The sequence below is a fragment of the Athalia rosae genome, chromosome 7, assembly GCF_917208135.1.
Source record: "Athalia rosae chromosome 7, iyAthRosa1.1, whole genome shotgun sequence".
In the NCBI taxonomy this organism is placed as follows: Eukaryota; Metazoa; Arthropoda; class Insecta; order Hymenoptera; family Athaliidae; genus Athalia; species Athalia rosae.
The window spans coordinates 2,584,333-2,604,858 of record NC_064032.1 but is presented as its reverse complement, the minus strand read 5'-3'; the positions used below and the strand labels follow the sequence as shown (position 1 = coordinate 2,604,858).

The 20,526-nt window shown below is 42.3% G+C and overlaps 1 protein-coding gene across 2 annotated transcripts in view; it reads right to left on the bottom strand.

Annotated features, from left to right (window-relative positions):
- LOC105689208 (opioid-binding protein/cell adhesion molecule homolog) overlaps positions 1 to 20,526 on the bottom strand; it is a 99,118-nt gene that overhangs the window by 30,903 nt on the left and 47,689 nt on the right. The window contains exon 2 of one of the 2 annotated variants that reach the window (XM_048657995.1): positions 2,181 to 2,281. In XM_048657995.1, the coding sequence (XP_048513952.1) occupies positions 2,181 to 2,281 (101 nt within the window). The remainder of the gene's footprint in view (positions 1 to 2,180; positions 2,282 to 20,526) is intronic. The other variant, XM_012406060.3, reaches the window with a different exon arrangement.

Here is a 20,526-nt window from a genome sequence, read left to right as displayed (position 1 = left end):
ATGTAGCACAACGATAGATTGAAAAACGAGGAATTAAGGTTGTTCGAATGTTTGTTCGAAAAAAAAAATGCGAATGAGAGTTCTCGTAAATTTTTCGCATTTTTCCGCATCTTCTTCCAAGGGCGAACGTTACCACTTCGCCCTCCGCTTTTCTCTCGTCAATTCGCTCTGCCCGGTCCGTCCTCTACTTTTACTAACAAGATATTAGCTGATAAAAATGACGGCGCACTTTGTACTCGCCGACCTTCTCGTTTCCCTCGAACCTTTTCTCACTCGCCGACCTCAGATTTTTCTTTTATTTTATTTTATTTTATTTTCCACCCACCTACACCCCCCCCCCCCCCCACTGCAACGTTACTTCTCGTCTGAAAAACGACGGGCTGCAGCAACCGGAACCTCCTAAGAAATAGTTAAGGTCCAATTAAAAATGACTATGACTCCTTTCGCACCGGGTTTTATGTATACGCGGCGAGCGAAGAAAATACGAGATTTTTTAATCACCGCGAAGTACATTGTGGAAAAATCGTAACTCTGGAACTCGATCGAAACGTGAGGTAGAAAAAAAAAAAAACAAAAAATAAAGCCATCCTCGTACACTTTGATTCGTAAACCTTATTGAGTAAATAAAATCTTATGTGCCGAGTCACGACGTACGTATACGTATGTGTAGGAATATTATACGCGGTATGTAAATCGTGCGTATAGACGTCCATAATACGTATATATTTTTTATAACATCCGTAGTAACCGTCCGACACAATTCGAAATGAAAATCTCACGCTCACCTCTGAATAGACTCGACATTTTTCGTGTACATTATGCGTACGTTATACATATGGGGGTATACATAAATGTGAAAGAAAACGCTGGAAAACGTGAGGATATCGTTCGATTTTTATATATTCGTGTTTTTTTTTTCCCCTCACCCGTTTTTTTCGCTTTCGTTTCGAATTTCTTTGTCGCCCGAAACTCGACGATTCCCTGATTCGATTTTTTTTCATAGGGTACGTAGATCCCTGCCGTTTACCGAAAACAAAATCAAAAAGAAAAAAACAAAAAGAAAATAAAAAAATGTTAGTTCTCGAATCGATCTTCGGTGCGGATCACCGGGACAAATTTTACCCGCGGACCGATACCACCCCCTGAAGAATCGTCCCGTTTACGTAACAGCCCGGTCCTCGGTTCACCCCCTTCCCTCGTTCCAGATACGTCAGCCGAGAGAATATCGCCAGTTTAACGCGGGATCGCGAAACTTATCATTCGGAAGGTCCTGCGATAGCGGGCGCGATTGATCACTCGATAATTAGAGAGGGAGGGTCTTTACAGTCTCGTATACGCCGCACGACGAGAGATTTCGGTGGATGATTTTTTTTTTTTTTTGTTCCTTCTTTTTCGAGGGGGTTGAAAAAATAGAACGACGATTAAACCGAGGAGTACGCGAATCGACTCGAATCGGTGGCGGGGAGAAAAAATGATCGGTGAGAGAGAGAGAAAAAAAAAACGAGAGAGAACCGGCTCTCCGCCGATCGTAATTGCGGTGTGCGGACGCGCGACGTTTGCGGAAACCGGGCGTTTGAGAGAAGGCGGAAGATATTTGCGGTCGTGGAGGATTTTTTCGTGTGTTTCAGCAAAAGTGGCGGGTGTTACATAAAACCCCGTAGGTATAATAATGTAAGGTCGGCGTGAGTTCTGAGCGCGGATAACGAGCATCGGCTATACCACCGCCCGCCGCGGCGCGAGAGGGACGAAATGGAGAAGCGAGAAACCGAGCCAGAAGAAGAGCGGAGTTATCTTATTTTTTTGAACAAATGGTGCGAACTCGCTTGAGTAATAACCTCAGATAACGTGCCCGGTATAAGGTTGTAGCGGCTAACTATGTGTGTGTATACACATACTCATACGTATATATATGTATATATACGTATACATATGTACAGATAACGTAGCGCAGACTGCTGCTTTTTCACCCCCTCGAGATCTCACTTCTACGTCCTTTTTCATCCCTCTTTCTCTACTCTCTGTACGTATATATATAACGCTAGCCGCGGTTCGCCAACCCGCGCACTCGATGACTCTATTCATACTCCTTTCCATCCTTCGCAATTTGTTTTTTTTTTTTCTTTTTATCTTTTTTTTTTCTACATCGAGAAAAAAGGCGGGGGGTGTTGCGAATTACTGACCTTGTAAACGCCGAGGTCCTTGACTATGCAGGCGAGGATAGCTTCGCGTCCTACCGGTGCGGTGACGTTGGTGATCGGCTCCTTGAAATTGGGTTCTGAAATCACAAAAAAAAAAAAGAAAGGCTCAAAAATAGAATAGAGAAAAGAAAAAAGCGCATAATATTCGTGTCACCTGACGAGAATAATCAGCCGTTTTCCAAGCGTTCTACACCTGAGCCGAGGGGGGAGAGGTGGGTGGTCACGATTATTATTCGCGATCGTTAACAATTCCGAGCCATCCCCTTCTCGGCCCCCCCCCGGGCCGTCCGCCTGTCTCGACGCTTACCGAACTTAATAGAATTTAACTGAACGGGGTCTGACTTCCGGTGATAGCTATCCAACGATACGCTGATATACACAGACGTTGGCGGGGGTGTTGCGATGTGCGCATCGCACGTATACAATTTTACCCCAAGACTCGGGACGTTCGTTCGCCGCACCCCCGTGTAAACTTGGTTGAATATAGTTGCGCGGTACCTGTCGAGTTTCGAGTGTGTTGGAAACGTTTTGCGCTCGGTTTAGGGGAGGGGAGGGGGGGGGGGGGGCGCGGGAAAAGAGGCGAAAGGGTGGCCAGGGGTGGGGGTGTTATATCCGAGTTTGGTTACCTAGATACATATATATACGCGGATATACCTACGCGGGTAGGAAAGCTGGGCCGAAAGTGAAAGCGAAAGCCTTTGGCAGCTGTACATTAGAGACACGCGCCACTTAACACAGCTGGAATTAGGATCATGTGTGTGGCGTATACCTAGTGCGAGCAAGCGAATGGCTCACAGACGTTTATACCCCCCCATCCCCCAAAAAAAAAACGCCTTCGCTCTGAGGTATTGTACCCACGTAACACACGTGTATACGGGCTGTACGATAAACGACCCCATTCGAAGCTCAATTCTTCGCTTCGTGGAGAAGGTCAAAGAAATCGGTGCGAATCCCCCAAATCTGAGGGAGAATCCCTTCGGGGCGATTGAAAATACTCCCGCTCCATTTTCTCGCGGGAATAGATTTTTTCAGTTTTTTTCCAAATCCTTCCTCTTTTTCCTAGTTTTTTTTTTTCCCCTCTTTTTTCCGATTTCCCGACATCTTCTGGACACGCGGAATTCTCAAAAAAAAAATTAAAAAAACAGTCCTGGCGAAATCCGAACCAAGAGAGAAAAAAAAAAAAAAATTTGTCGTCGCACAAAATATGCGAAGGGCTTTTTTTTAAACTATCATTTACAAATCGCGTGTAAAAACCGCTTTTACGATTCTGTAGCACAGAATTCCGTACGTCACACGTATGAAACGTCGGTAATAGGTATAATCTCTGGTAATACGCGGTGAAAAGAGAGAGCGAGAAACAGAAAAAAAAAAATCCGAGCACACAGAGTAAAGAGGGAACGTCAAAGATGTGGGGGGATTAGAAAAAAAAAAAAAAAAAAAATGGCCCCAGAGTCGCGGAAGCAGGAGCCAAAATTTTTTTTCTACCCCCACCCACATTTTCGTTACACGTAACACATTTTTTTTTTTTCATCCACCGCTAAAACAGCCAGTGTGTACCCTATGGCGGATGTATATTACATGCCAAGAAAGCCTGGAGGGGTTGTTAGCACAAGAGTCCTCGGAGGATGGAAAGAGAGAGAACCGCCCATGGGCGGCATAAAATAGTCTCACGGCTTTCGCATCGGCTACACAATTTTATAAAGCGAGCTTCCGCGCTGCTTATTCCGTCAGGATTTCTTTTTTTTGATTTTTTGAATAACTGGAACAGATACAGAAATCTCCGTGATGATTAGTGTTCATTTTATCCGTTATCGGTTTTAAGTAATATTCTTTAAAAAAAAGCTCGTTTTTCAAAACTCATTTACATTTTCCATGTGCCTCGAGTACATGAATAATTAAATATGTACCTAGATCCGTGAGAAGCGGCTGTATCTATTTTTACTATCGAAGTTTCCCCCCCTTCGTGGATAGAAAAATCCCACAGGGATTAAAGAATGGAATTAAAATGGAAGAGGATGATAGAAAAAAACATCCCCTATAATTTAATCGCACGTTCGGTATTACGGTCGATAATTGTAAAGGGTGAATTGAATCGTCGTCAGTTAGGGAACGGGGGTCGGTTATGAATTCAACCCTTGTAGATTTCGTTTGTTGTTATATTCTCATTTGACTTATTTTTCTCTTTGGTTTTTTGGGTTTTTTTTTTCTTTCTTTCTCTCTTCACGGTATTACGGTAAAAGAATCTTTGCCAATTGAATTTAACATACGTACAATGGAACGAAGTCGAGTCGAGGAGGTGAAGGTTGAATGAAAAAAAATGTAGCCAGGGGATGAATAAACGGAGGGATGATTTTTTTTTTTCTCTCTTTCTTTCTTTCTTTTTTTTTTTTTTTAAGCTTCGCCATCCCTTTTTTCATCTGTGCAAACAGACGCGGAGATATAATAGGAACGTACGTATATTATACGTATGTACGTACACTGCAACGGCACGTGTTTCAGGCAGATTAGAAAATTAGTCGGACGTGTAACGTATCCTGAACTTTACATCTGCTTTTTTGTTGTTCCATTTTTTTTGCTCATCGCTACTATTCGTTTTTTCATTGCGTGTGCACGTGGGTACGTTTTTTTTTTTTGATTTGAGAAAAGAAATTTAAAAATAGAATGAGATGAAATAAAACGAAAGGGGGGGGATTTTTTTTGAAGAAAAAACCGGAGAAACGCAAACGATCGAGTATACGGGGATGGCGGAAAAGCCAATTTTGCAGAAAAACAAGTTGATATTAGATACATATAATATGTGTACGTATACGTATATCGTTGTACGGATATCCAGCTCTTTCCGCTACGGCATTCCGCATGTACATATGTGTATGTGTAGCATATAGGAAAAGTGATACGAAAGTTTTTTACCGGATATCTGCCGCTGCAGTTGGGCGTGAAATAGACTAGAGGAAAAATTGAGTTTTCGAACTTGTACCGTACAATCCACCCTACGTATACGTATACGAAAAGCGAAACGAAAAGTCAACTGTGATCTTTACAACCACGTGTTTTCTCTGATGTGCATACTTTTTTTTTTTTTTTCTTTCCCTCTTTCATTTTACTTTTGCTCAACTCGCAAAATGAGTGAAGAATCTTCGAAAAAGAATCTGATTTCTTCTTTTTTTTGCCGATGAATCCAAAGAAACTTTCCACGTCACAAGTTTGACTCACTTTTTTCACCGGTAATGTCCTTTTTTTCAATTAGTTTTTTTTTTTTCTCCTCCTCAAACACAGACAGGTACAACGAAATTTTCAATTCGATGGGAAATTCCCTCATTTCCCTCGATTTTTTTTTCCGTCATCCGTGACGTAATGTTTTTTTTTTTTTTTCACTCACATTCTTCCGCACGTACATTTTAATCTTTCTCTCCTCTTCTCCTTTATTTCTTCATCTTTTGTTTCTGGAATTATTTTTTTTCTTTTTTTTTTCTCTCATCGTTCATTAATTACAGCTCAACGCTTTCCCCAGCTGCGCTCGTTATAACGAACCTGCTGCATAACTCGCACGCTTCCTGTCCAGCGTGTTTTCCTTACACGTATACACAACTGTACGTACAACTACGTATATACGTATGTATATATATTTTCTACGTACCTTTCTCAGTTTTAGTCAGATATTAATTAACACTGCGATTAAATCCCTCATACCTACGCGTATATTACGAGAGGAACGACGATGCGCGGTGAATTGAAAAAAATTTTTTTCTCATCCCGCATTCTTTTGCTGGAAATTCATCCACGTTACATACGTGTTGAATGATTTTTTTTTTTTTTTTCCCTCCCCCGGTACAGAAACAGAATCCACATCGCGTTCGTCGCTGTTGTAAATTATAAAAGCGGATAGATTTCGATTTTTCGGGGGTTGCGTCCGTCCTGCTTTCGCTCCGAGAGCTGGAGGTTCGGTTCCGTGTTCGGAGACTCCGTGAAATCTGTTCGAATTAATCGAGAAATTTTCTTTCGCTGAACACGAGAAATATAAAATAACTTAGGTGCATACACCGAGTACATATGTGTATTCGACGTACCTAAGAAAGCCGTTAATATAGGATCCGAGGTACATGCAGAGCTCGTAGAATTTTTCAACGTTTTATAGTTAGGTCCATAAACTCTATGGGAAGCTGGTAAAGTTGTTGAAGAGTTGGAAGCAGCGCGCGGTGAGATTACACTAATGCCTTAGCGCATCTAGTCGCCGCATAAGTATCTCCCTTGTTAAAATTTTTCTTCTTCTTCTTCTTTTCCAGTTACTCTTTTTTTTTTTTCTCTCCACCTCTCGTTCATTTTTTACCATTTTTCGGTTTTGTTCGTCTTTCTTTTTTTGGTTTTTTATTCCATCTCGTCGGTCGGTAAGCGCGGCAACTATACAGCGTGTTTCTCATGAAAGTAATCTGCCTTAATGTGCGAAGAGTTCTTCTTCCTCCTCTTCCTCTTCTCTCGGTCATTTTATTCCCCAACTTTTTTTTTTTCCCCTCTTCCTCTATCGCGACCGCTTCAACCGTTCCACGCCGGTGTATGATTCTCGCGTTTCGATTCAATTATATTTCCGAAAGAGATAAAACTTTCTCTCCGCCAATTTTTCTACGATTTCAAACGAAAAAATTCAACTTCGGAAAACCGAACGACGTCGTTTTTAATTTCAGCTATTATATTTTTTTTCTCTCCTCTTAATTCTCTTTCGCGGCGTTAAAAAAAAAAAAATAAAACAAAAAAAAAGAACTGAAACGTAATAAAGTAACTCGGAGAAAAAAATTTTTTGCGAGTTTTCTTTCCGGTTTCCGCTGGCCGAACTTAATTGCGTTTACATAAGCGATTCGTTCGTTTATCACGCCGGTCGGATACGAGCCCTGAAATTTGCGTGTGGTACGATAAATTAGCGTGAGAAACAAAAAAAAAAAAAAAGAGAAGATTCCAAAAATTTTTTGGGTGCCGCTTCACCTACGGAGACGCGAAGCGGTTGCTATCGGCGAATTGAAAATGTGCATATTATATTGGCGCGGATTTTATACCGGTGCTAATTAATTCTCTCATCTGCCTTATAAAATCCATTAGTATCCTTATGAATATTATAATTTCTGTACATGTATATATATATATATATATATCTACGTAACGTAAACTTCAACAAGTCGAGATTAACAATCGAGGGTCCGTTGTAAGTGTGTATAATTTCGTGCTTTAATTTATACGCCGGGGTTCGTACGCCAGAAAATACAAGGAAACTGAGGCAAACGCGCCCCGCCGATGCGGCTAACAACGAGTTCGTCGACTCGTCATACACGAGACGTTGAACACGCTGCACGTTGTATACTACATACCTACGTATAACCGAGGTGCAGGTTTCCGCGATCAAACGCCCCAACTTTGCATTATGTAACGATCTATCCCCGTGATTTGTAATTGATTTACTACATGCGGCGGTTAACGGTATCAAGGGCCAATTTTCCCCGAATACTGCATACACACATACACCGCCCATGTACCAAGCTGCGGAGTGTGTAGTACGTGCACCGGTTACACGGGTACGTACACGGGACGACACCTGTGCACCGGGAGATCGGGAATCGTCCGTCCGTCCGTCCGTCTATCCGTTGGCTCGAGTACGCCTTCGTTTCTGGTGCTCGATGCGCCCGCGCGCGCGATCCGTCGTCCATCCAATTGAGACAATTCGGGCAAATTGGATCGAATTTCAAGCTTGCCTTGTTTTCAACGAACCTTTGCAGAAGGATAGAGAGATAGAGAGAGAGAAAATCGTCGCTTAGCGGCGGGGTGCACACGACGCGGACTACCCGGAGTGGAGATGAAATTCCGCCTCCGGGCGACCGCCGTGTGCCCGAGAATCCGCGATACCGGCTTTTCCCCGGTCTAATAGGGAAAGCCGGAAGTACCGAAAATTAGACAAACCGTAATTTCCTGTACTCGGTTAAACCGCGCGTTTCGTCGAACCCTTGTATCGTTGCACACGTCGAACGTCGACGGGGAAAATACTTGCTGTCCCAAGGATTTCGGTCGCGAAAAAAACTTTGAGGACGTCGAAATTATTTTCAATCAATTCGCAGTGCGTCGGAAAATCGATGTCCTCGATGACCCTCTTCGAGAAAGTGGCGAAGAAAGAGGAGATGCGACAAAAAGAAGACTGATTTTGAATTTTTGATTTCCAGTGGGAAGAAAAAAAAATGATGAATTTTGAGAAAAAAAAAAAACGTTTCTCTCGTGATCTGTGTTGAATAATTCGGGGATCCGATTCACCGTATGACAAAAAAGGACCCCGTGCCTCGAATAATGAGATCGAGGAGGGGGGATCATCTGTGGGGGGTATAGTAGGCTGATTGCGGAATCATAAATTATAATTGACGCGCCGCCTCGACATTCCGTGTATAGTAGTTATATAGGAACAGCAGTCGACGTTGTGTAACGAGCCTAACTAACGCAAGATTTCCTTTACCCTGAAAACTTTATGAGTTTATAAAGTAAACCCGTCGCAGTTATCCCGCTCCTTCACCCTTTCGAAGAACCAACCCCGTAGCTCTCTTCCCTTCCCATCCCCTCTCCCGCTTTTCCCCTTCTGCATAAATATTTGTCGCGTATACCGACGCGCCGTGTACATACGTTGGTTCGGTGAAACGAGAAGGTAGACTAAAAAAAAAAAGAAACTTTATCGAAATTTTCAAAAGTGGATATAATTGGGGGTAGCTAAACGCAGCGATCGCGTACAAGGTCGTTTTTTTTATTCCATAGGGATCCTCATCCTTTGATCATCCTCACGGGTGTTCGACATTTTTCAGAGGTCAATAAAACGAGGCTAATACACAGTGGGCATATTTCTTGTTTTTTTTTTTTTTTTTTCTCTTTCTCTCAAGTCCCAGATCCTTTGTCGCATCGAACCCTATCGAGGAATAAGAATTCGAGTGCATCAAAGCGAACCTACAGTATTTTCAAGCATGGCGTGGCACAAGGTACACTGCACGAATATACTATACACTATATCCCTCTGCAGTATTTCGTTTGACGATTTTTTACCTTTCTCTCTCTCTCTTCTTTTTTTTTTTCCTTCCTCTCTCATCGCTCTCGGCAAAAAATAGTAACGGCGCGGCTATAGCTTGTAGTATAATAAGTTCCGGCAGCGCGCGTTGACCGTTGTTGAATGCACAAAGTTCTCCTCCCCTCGCCCATTATAAAATACGCCAGGCGCATCTACGGTGTGGCAAGGGTCATTATTACCGCTTCGGCCAAAGGTGACCGGTTGACTCTTAGCCGGTTACAATGAGGTGTAAACGTGATATCGACGGGAGACGAGAATGAAAAATTTTTCAAATTAAATAAAAAAGAAAAAAAAACAATACGGCCATTCCCTTGCGGCGAGACCCTTTTTTTTTCTTTTCCTCTCTTTCTCATACACTTCTGCAAAAGCTACTGCCGAGCTCGGTGACATTCGTAGGCTTTCGCGTAACGTACGTAACACATGTAATGCACAGTTATTCTGGGGTACATAATATCGTAACATTTATATATATGTATATATACATATATACCGATGTGGCGAACTGCACCCCGTGCACTGTTCCCCGTGTATCGACATCACTGTTTCACGTGACTCTTTCGTTACGGAAAACTTCACGATTTCAACAAATGTTGAAATAGAAACCTCTGAAAATCGTCAACTCCGTGAGCGCGTAACGGTTATGTCAATTTCCTACAAGGAAATCAGGTGATTCGTAACCGTAACGCGTCATTCTCTCCCTTTTCTCTAAGTTCTAATATTTTTCCAATTTATCTGATTTTTGGCAGGCGCGAGAATCGAATCCACCCCGCGTTTCTCCGATCAGATGATCGGCGAATTCGCGGATTAATTGGAACCCCATAGTTAACAGTTTCCGTTGACGCTAGAAAATGAGGGACAGTGTAGGATATCGGGTTCGATTTTATAGCTTCGATTAATTCCCAGACGTTTCACGATATTCGGGGGACGACGATCCGCGATTATTCGCATCCGACGAACGATCCTAGATCACAAATGAATACGTAACGATCCAAGCGATCGGTACGTACGTCGCCCCGCGCGATTCGCGTACACACAGCTGATCCAAACCTTTAACAATTGATTTATTATGGAAGTGGAGAGGAGGTCGTCGCGCGGATCGCGATAAGCTTTTTTTTTTTTTTTTCTTTTCTGTCCGCTTCGCGAGGGAGGAAGCTATAAAAACCCCCTTGTGTTATAGCTCGTTGTCCAAGGTTCGCGAATAGCCGCACGTCTCTACGATCCACGTTGCGTCCCTTTCACAATATGTCGATCTATGTACATAACTCGACACCGCTGAAAATAAAAAAAATGAAACGGGAAAAAAGGGGCGCGGGGAGGAAAAAATCCCGGGTGTCGATGCACGGGACACATGTTCGCGGCTCGAGGACACTTCTTTGAATTTTCATTTTATTTTTTGTAAATATCGTTATTGTATTGTATACTATTATTTTTTGAGTCCGTTTTATCTGACCACGTACGTCACGTGTGTAGGTATACGTATATAGTGTACGTATATATATATATATATTTTGTAGCCTGTAACGTAGGTGGGCACGAATATTTTCTGTCGAGCTTTCGAAAATAAAGCTTTACGAGAGAGAGAGAGAGAGAGCGAGCCCCGCACGCCGTCAGATTTTCACGAGCGCCATCCATCACCGACGTGCAGCTTACAAATCAGTTTCTATCCCCCTCTGTGTTGTGTGTGTATATATATATAAATGTATATTTTTTTCTCTCTCTCTCTCTCTCTCTTTCTCTCTCTTGAGCTTTTTACCCAGCGCGGTGCAGGAGCGAACGACCGGAAACAAGGGTGTACGGGCGGTGGACACCGGGCCGATACCGATTTTGCAAAAATTCAATTTAAAAATGTCGCACGAAAAAAAGCGAAAAAAGAATTTCGAAATCGGAATCGGTACGACGCGATTTGAGCGTACCAGAAATCGAGAGCGTGTGCCAGTGGGTCATTTTTTGAATAATTCAATGATTAGCTTTTTCCAACAGAGATCGAAATGATAAAAGTGAATCCAATTTGCGAGGAGCCGATAGTTTTTTTTTTTGATTTTGTTATTCTCTTTGTTCCATTCAGATTGAAAATTATGAAAGAGATTCCGTTATCCTCCGGACTGTATCGATGAATTTGACGAATCATTCTAACGAATTAGGTGGAAATTTCGAAGTTCGTTTCTGAGATAAATTTGATTGATCGAGACGATTTTCAAACTGCGCGGAGTAACGAGAAATTAGAAAACTGGATAGAAAAAAATATTCGGTAAGTCATTCGTCGTTGTGAAAACGAATTTCGGACTAATCGATGACGTGTGTTGGGTGCCTAACACCTACGTCTACCGTCGCATGTGAATTCGTATGTACACGTACATATGTAAAAAAAAATAAATACAAAAAACAACAAAAAAGAAAGAACGACGTATACAGGAACTGAAGCAGGGGATTTTCTACTGCGGTCGTGACTGAGTTGGGCTTCTTTAAAGATATCCAGTTGCTACGCACAAACGTATAGTATACGTATTCTTCGTGTAGAAAAAAATATTACGTGCATACGTAGAAATTTTCTTCTCATTTTCTTTCTTTTTTTTTTTTTCTTTTTCTATCTCTTTACCGCACACGTGACGCACCCGCGGTGCAAAGGAAATGAGTGGTAGAACCCAAAAGCAAACGTTGAATAATTTTTTTTTTTTCCGAGCATCGTGAACCAAAAAGAAAAATTTCAACCACTTACCTCCGATAAAGTTTTTTTTCTACAAATTTGCAAAAATTATTTGAAGTCGTCTGTGTTTTTCTTTCCTCTGAACTTAACGTGGAACGTTTTTTCTGTGGAGAAAAAATTTTCAACGTCGCTCTTTGGTTGGAAGAAACCAAAAACCAAAAAACAAAAAAAAAAACGATACCACCGGACGAAAAAATCGAACAGAAATTTCTTTGCTTTTTTTTTTTTCCCAAAGTTCGGGTAACCCAATTAAAACGTATTGCTATTTTTATCTCTCTCTCTCTGTGCACTTTGATCGTTTTTAATTGGAATATCGAGGTCAATGGTATAAAACTGTGCGGTACAGATACGCGTATTACAGGTACACATGTGACACGGTACGAGCAAATAATAGCGGAGGCGAAACAAAATATTCGAAATGAAAAATGGAAAATGAAGTCGAAAAATCTGTCATTTTTTTTTTCCACAATTCGACGATGAAGTTCTATTAGTTTTCCTTTTTTTTCTGCACGTTGGTTAAATTTTACCATCTATATCATGAAAATACGTGTATCATTTGTACATATACATATGTGTACGGTACGTATGTACGTACGTTGGATATTTACAATATGTCGTGTTTGTCGGTATATATAATCCGCTTGTTATTAGTAATTGACGTTTGTTCCCAAGTTTCGACTATGCGGACTAACGGTAAGTCCCCGGTACACACATATATATATACACAGACCATCATTACAGGGGGATAATCTATGAGCGTCGAAAAGCTCCGAACGTATTTGCTAGACGCGGTAGAATCGAATTCGACCATATCTCTGCGAACTGCACAAAATATTACGGCGACTCGTTCCGAAAAAAGTCACACGGATGAAACTGACTACAAATTAATCGACCCTTTCGTTTTTGATCATATCTCCATTTTTTTTTCCTATCCTCCATTTTTCTGTTTCGATGCGCGGAGCTTTCATTCGTTTTCCAAATTATTTTTTTTTTTACCCCTACTGCGTTAATTATATCCTCGTGACTCGTCGATGTGAGACGAACGTCGTTGTGACGTTGCCGAGCGAAAGCTAAGATTTGCGGTTAGTTTAAAGTTTGGAATTTCAAGCTTTAATGTAAGTTCGAAAGGGGGGATCCATTGAATCCGGTTAGACCGGTTCCGCGTTCGATGAGGTTGATAAAGAGGAACTACGAGTTCCCCCGTTTGTAGATAGAGAGAGAGAGAGAGAAATGGATTTTCTATGGACGTAAGAAAATCACGAGGAAGCGAGAAACTGGCTGTGGTATGTGTTGGTTGGTTTCGTACACAGGGTGGTGGTATACCTGTACCGTACACACGTATTACTCTACGCTGTTAACGGCTAGGTGGAAAGGAAAATACTTACGAACGTGGACCGAAATGCGTTTAATTAAACTGCTGGACAAATATTATCCCGTCGTTTTCAGATTTTCTACTTTACTTTACCGCTGGGGTAAAACTTCCGTCGTCCCCGTGTGTACGGTACGTCGAAAAAAAAAAAAAAAAAACCCTCCGGTTCGCGGCTCGAATTGTACGATAGATTTAATGGGCGCGTATTACCGTTAATTGCCAATTTATTTCGGATATTTTTTCTCTTTTTTTTTTCTTCGTCTCTTTGCCATAATTTTTTTTTTTCTGTTTTTTTCGTTTTTTCGAAAAGAAATCCCACGTCATAAATTCAGCCGCGGAAGATCGGAACGCCTGCGACCGCCGCCTCGGCGTTCAACTAAAATTGTACAAACCTGATGTATATATGTATACGTACTCGAGTCTGTATATATATATGTATACACGTATATCCGGAGTAAATTGAGGAAAACAAGAAGTTTGCCGAACTAACAGAGAGAGAGAGTTTCCTCTGAAATGGAGCCAGTGAGCCCCGGCTACTGCAATTAACTCATAATTTTGGCCATTTGTTGCTCTCTCGGGCGATCCTTCCGACGATGAAGTCGGGAAAACGAGAACTGGATACACGTACGCATCCTGAGACGGGTGAAAATATCCCGTTAACCCGACTACTCTACGGTCCGTACACCGGGGTGTTTTACCCACGTAGACGCGGTACCGCCTCCACTTTGCGGTAAGATCTGTTATTTGAATGTGAATAATTAATCGGCAGGTTGATTAAATCATTCAGAGACGAAAGCCCGAGCCCCTACGAACGCGTCGGGCGAACCGACGTTGGAATTCCTTCGAGCGTTGCGGTGATCACCCGGGGAAAATCGGTTGAACTTCGAAACCCGCCAGGGAAGAAACCGAAGAGCGTTGAAATCTTGAGAATCCGTGTTCGCGAGCGTCCGCGTTCGATCGCCACGAAATCGGCATACGTACGGGGTGGGTTAACGGGAAGCGGTGAAACGCGTTCGGTTGGTTCGAAACATCCCGTCGAAATATGGGCAAAGGATCGAGGATAAAGGTGGGTAACGCGTCTCGCTGGATGCGGTATGTACCTACCTGCACAATTTGGCGCTATCGCTCGCGTGTTTGTCTGGATTCGAATTTCTCAAGGCGGGTACGGAGCACGGCGAACGGTAGTCGGGTGTGTGTGTCTACGTATACGTATATTCCGGGGAAACGAGAGGCTATTAGAAATTCTGCAAGTCCCCCCGGATCTTCGCTCGGGGTTTCGAGTAAACCTGAACTAATACCCTACGAAATACCCCGTCGCTATCCCCCGGCTGGAGTAATAATTAATTTTACCGACGCGCCGATGATGCCGTCCAAACTATTACTACCGTTAATCCGGCGAACGGCAACGGCAACGATGATTTCCCCACGATGCGAAAATTCCACGATTCCGATCGATCCTCCGTCGACGAAGAAAAAAAAAATGGGGGGGGGGTCGCTCGTTCGGCCTGCCTTCTTTTTGATCTTGTGTTTTGAAAAAAACAACAACAACGAAATAAAAGGTAAAAAAGGGGAAAAACGTATCGAGAGTCGGAGGAAAATTTTTTTTTTTTTTTTTTTTTGTTGCGGAGCGATGAATTTTTCAGCATCCGGTTTAATCCCGTCGATATAATTGGTCGAAATGTCCATACGGTCAAACGTTTGATACGAGCTTTTATCAGATACACCGGGACACCGTATGTAATACATACCAATTACCGGTACACATGATATACATTAGGTAAAACCCGCGATGCGCGATACGTAATACACGTCACCGGTGTGTGTACGGGTGAGTACCTGTGCACAGGTATGCTGCGGAGGTGGTATATACACGTGACGTACTACAAACGAAACGAGAATTCATTCGGTACATATATATATACATATGTACCGTCGTGTATAGGTACAGAAGCTAATTGCTAACCTACCTACGAGCTCGATATTCTCCCCGTATATACGTACACTCGTCGATTTCAGTCATGCGGATAGAAACCTACAATCGAAACGCACACGTAACGTGTACCGTGTACCGACACCTTCCCCCGAAGTCGTGTATGTATACGTATACGTACATCCGATTCCGGGGTATAACCATTTCATATCGGACACAACGTAACTAAACTTTACTAGACGCCGATGCCATTTACTGGCATTTGTGCATCCCCCGACTACAGTATAATAGAGAAGTTTGTAATTTGTCCTCTACGAATTTAACCGTGAGTAGTCCCGTGTGCAACGATAGTACAGAGATCCTGCGTGTTATTTCGTTACTTTTCGCTCGTCCGCTTTCCAACTGTCCTTATTCCAAATTTCCTTTCCCCAATTTGGCGATCATTTTTTTTTTTCATTCGACTTTGGAAAAAATTCGAAAGACTAGGCAAAATTCCATCGATTTTCAACCCTGAAAATCGATCATTGTTTCTTTTTTCCTTTTTTTTTTTCTGTGTTTTTTTTTCTTATTTTCGGTAACTTTTCTCTTCGTTTTCGCCTTACGCTCGACTTCTTTATGTACTTGGCTCGGAATTCCGGCGGTGCCGTGTAGAAACTAGGGGGGGGGGGGGGGAGGGGCGGTGGGGTGGTGGAAATGCACTCGAATCGAAGAGTGGAAACTTTTAATTGAATACACCTGTTCTTCGACGGGTTTTCGCGAAGGCTTGAGACACCCCGAGAGTCGGAGGATCCCACGGAGTCCTTCGAACCCGCGAAGCCGCCCGCGAAGCCGCCGTCGTCGCGCGCCGCACATCCCGCCGCACACGACGAACGAGAAGTTTTTACTCGATCGGGTGGAACGCGGCGGAAAATCCCCACATTGTCTTATTGCGTCCTATCCGAACCGGAAACGCGACGAGACGACCGCGAGTCCCGCCGTCTTGGGCTCCGCGACAGAAAATTTCCACTACCACCGATCGTCACCCTCAATTTTTGCCCCCTTTTTTTTTTCTTTTATTTAATTCATCGCCCTCGTTTCATTTTCTATTTTTCGTCCGGTGAAAATTCTTCAGAGAATCGTAGCTGCGGGTGAAAGCTGCGGGTGAAAGGAGTCGATCGACGGATCTTTTGACGAGAGGAAAAGAAAAAAAAAAGAAAAGAAATCATAGAAAGTCAGATATCAATATTTTGTTTTCGTTTAATTTTGAAAAGCGGATTAAAATTTTCATCGGAGTCGGTTTTCTCGTACCTTTTTTCAGGTCGGATTATATTTGCGCGAATCGATTGAGCAAACTAGATTCGAATATTGTGTATATGTATATACAACGGCTATAGAATTAAACAATTGCGACGGTATCTCGCGGGTATTTCGCACTTTGAAATTCTACCGTGATTGTCGGCGCTATTTCTAGCTACGAAATTTATTTACGTATACCGCGTAACGTGATTTTCCGGCATACGGCAAAAGCTAGCCATGTTAAATCGACTAATTATAGTCACTAGACAAACACGGGACCAATGAACGCTATGATTTAACAAGATAGATAAATAATAAACGACCGAATCCATGCTCGCTAGCTCGCTCGCAACGCTCCGACAATCCTCGTTGCTTTCCGCCCGCATTTACATGTGTGTACATAATTAACTTCGTCGAGCGTTTGAATCGCACAAAACGATCCCGCTATTAATTTTATCCTTTATATATATTCATTCGTTTTCAATTTTCATTTTGTTCGCGCGGAGCTTTTCATCCCTCTCTTCCCTTTCTCTCCGTTTCTCTCCGTCGCCGCGATTCGAAATCGAGCTTCGTTCGGACGAAAAAGAATCAAAAACCGACTTCGAAAAACTTTGTCACCGAATATGACGACGATTTTTTCGTCCTTTTGTTCGGAAGTCCGGTGAAACGTGGCCGGTATTTAATGAAACGGGGGGAGAAAAAGAGGACTTCAAAGTTGCCCGCTTCAAGTGCATTCGCTCATTACCAGACGTATGGTGTAACTACCCTGGCTATTTTGTCTCGTGCAAACTAAACAAGGGAACAAACACCTGAACTTAGTTGATTGAGCTCAGCCGTACCTACGTATGTACAGAGTTCCGCTCTTTACGGAAAATCCACGTACATATATACATATATACCTGTATGTATTTACACATATATGTATGTATATATATTACACATCCGTACACAGAGATTTACTACAGTGTACGTACGATTTAGAGAGAGAGAGAAAAAAAAAAAGCCAGGTACAGCTTCATGTTTGAAAAATTTATGAGTATGTTTGTTGTACTCTATATACGTGAAAAAAGAAGTTTCAGCGATGCGCGGGGCCGCGTCGGTTGTACAAAAATTCAAGCCCCACAGAATGTGAAGAGAGGTGCGAGAAGAGAGATTATAACCTTTATCTAGTTTCCCTTTCCGCCCATTTTTTATTTTTCATTTCGTAACGTCGGCAAGTTTTCCTTTTTTTTTTTTTTTCATTTTCATTTTTTCACCGACGAAGTCGCGTTACAGTTTTTAATCGTTCGTTCGTTGATTAGGTTCGTTTTACTTTTTGAAAAAAAATTTTTTGTCATCCCCCGATAACGCGTACAGGGTGTCTATAAATTTTCGCGGGTACAACACCGTGTATCACGTTTGCACAAAATGGCGCTTTATCGAGGGTATATATTAAAGCCGATGTTGTGTAGGTATAACGATTTAATGAACGGTGAAATTCTCATTAATTATTATACCGCATTCGGTGAATGACCCCATTAACGAAGGTCAGTGTAGCCGTTAACTATGACGATATGGTAAATCAATTGTTAAATTCACTTCGACCCGACCTAACGTTTTCGCACGATGTGTATGTACGTCATACAACGGTAATCGATACACCTGTTTATCGTACAATACAACCGCTCGCTCGAATATTCTATTATACCTAGAGTATTTCTTTATTTTTTCATTTAGAAGAAAAAAAAACAACAACAACAACCGTTATGCAAAGTATCTCGCATGCTCAATTTTTCAACGCTTTCGAGCTTCCGTTCGTTCGTTTCTAACGAAGCTTTGCATTCCAGTTTTTTCGGCATGGTGAGCTTTTTTCGAAAAAAAAAAAAAGTCAAAGTGAGCTTTCGCAGCCTGATTTTCGCTGAGAAAAAAAAGATGCAAAATTTTTTTTTTCGTCATTCGATTGCTTTTTTCCACCATGTGATGAGATTTTTTTTTTTCTACGAGGAGGAGGAAGATGCGCGGAATCATCAATTTTTTTCATCCCCCACCCCCCGCCGTTCTGGATTTCCGTAATTTGCTTTTTTTTGGCATTTTTGTTTGTTTGTTTTTTTTTTCGTCGCACGGTATTACGAGATCGCGGGTACGTGTACTCTATACGTTTGGGAAAATGAAACTATTCCAAGCGGGTGAAGAACCTCCACATCCGAGCTTGTACGGTGCCGACCTACCGTACCTACGTACACCCACCTACGTTTCCACCTAGGTTCCTTCCCTCCTTATCTTGGCACAGCTGCGAAATATTCAGAACCAACAGTATAACGGCAACGCCAATCCCAACTCTCACCGTACCCCGTTGCAGTATACGTATACGTACATTGTACACGAATACACAGACGTTACGTACACGGATATAAGTAAAATATAAAACGTACAAACACACACACACACCGCGAGTACGATATGACGACGACGAAGACGACAGTGGAGAGGCAGGCACTCGTTGTCGAAAGCACTCGAATCTCGTGGTAACCAACCACCCCCTGCCACCGTTACTTTCACCTATATAAATATCCACGTGTATTACCCTGTACCTAGGTAGCGTCCGGGTTTTTAATATTAACTTGATCTTTTTACAAACGAGCTCGTTGAGCTACGCCGTATACCTCGTCGCTACCCGCACAAGCCCACGTGCCGTATGGTGTATTTCACGCCAAATTGACCCTGCCTACCGTTTGGAGTTTCCTTTTTTTTTTTTTTTTTCTTCTCTTCTCTCAGTTTCACTTCTCTTACCTTTTTTTTTTCTATTCTGCTTTTTTTCAACCCTGGCAGTGCGGGAAAGGAATGCAAACATTTTTTAATACAAAAAATCTATGGATTTGGTTCATGCGAAAGTCTTTGCTCGCTTCTGTATACGAAAATTAGCAAAAAAAAAAAAAAGAAGGGAAAGAAATAATGAATTGTATTTTTATCTCTCGTTTCTCATGGCGTTACATTTTCTTGAAAAAAACTTTGAGGGTATAGCACCTGCACCGATAACGAGCTGACGAATGTTAATTAAAATCGATCGATTGCGTTTCTCTTTTTCTCTTTCTCCCTTTTTTTTTTTTTTTTATATTCATATATTTCTCTGATTTATTATCGCTGTAAACTTCGGGGGTAGAAGTTACGAGTGAGAAGGCGAGAGTGTAAAAATGAAAGAAGAAAGACGAAACTAGGAGGTTCTCGCTCTACTCATTATCGCGTCGATCCGTGAAGCTCTGCGAATCGGTGAAATGCGCTTTTACAGAAATATATATGGACACGTTGAACAAATACGGTACACCTAATTATCGCGCACGGATCACGACACGAGTGATTACCGCGTGCTTGAAATTGTTCGTTAGAGGAAAAAAAGCATTTTCAAACACTCGTGACAATTTTTGGGGAAAATAACGCCTCGACGTCATTTTCCCAGCGTTGGTCGCTGGCCAACCCGATCCGACCCAGGTACATATTTCTATACGGTTCGTACGTACGTGCGATGATTAACCAGGTAAGTCGTGAGCGTATCTCTGCGTACGTGTCGTTCACGTACACGCGACGTATGCGGGGATTCTCCCCCGTTTCTCCGACTGCGAAATTTAACGCATATTTCAATTGCGGGGACGTATTGTACGTACCCGTACGGCATGCGGCGCGAATCTGCAAACTTCCGGTTCGTCGTGAAACGTACGCTGGCAACGAATTCGTAATGCGGATGACGGACGGCGACGAACACATTCCACGTACGGGGCGTATCGCGACAATCCGAAACGCGATCGAAATCTCATTCCTTCCAGATTTTGATTCCCAATTCTGTTTGTTTTTCCACACAGTTAATCTTCCTCGTCTCATTTGAGTGTTTTTTTTTTTTTTGGTTCCTTTTTTTTTAATCACAGAAACTTGAAAAAGACTTTGGCTAATCGTGTGCACCTTTTTTTTTCATTCAAGCTTTTCGAATAATTCGATGGAATA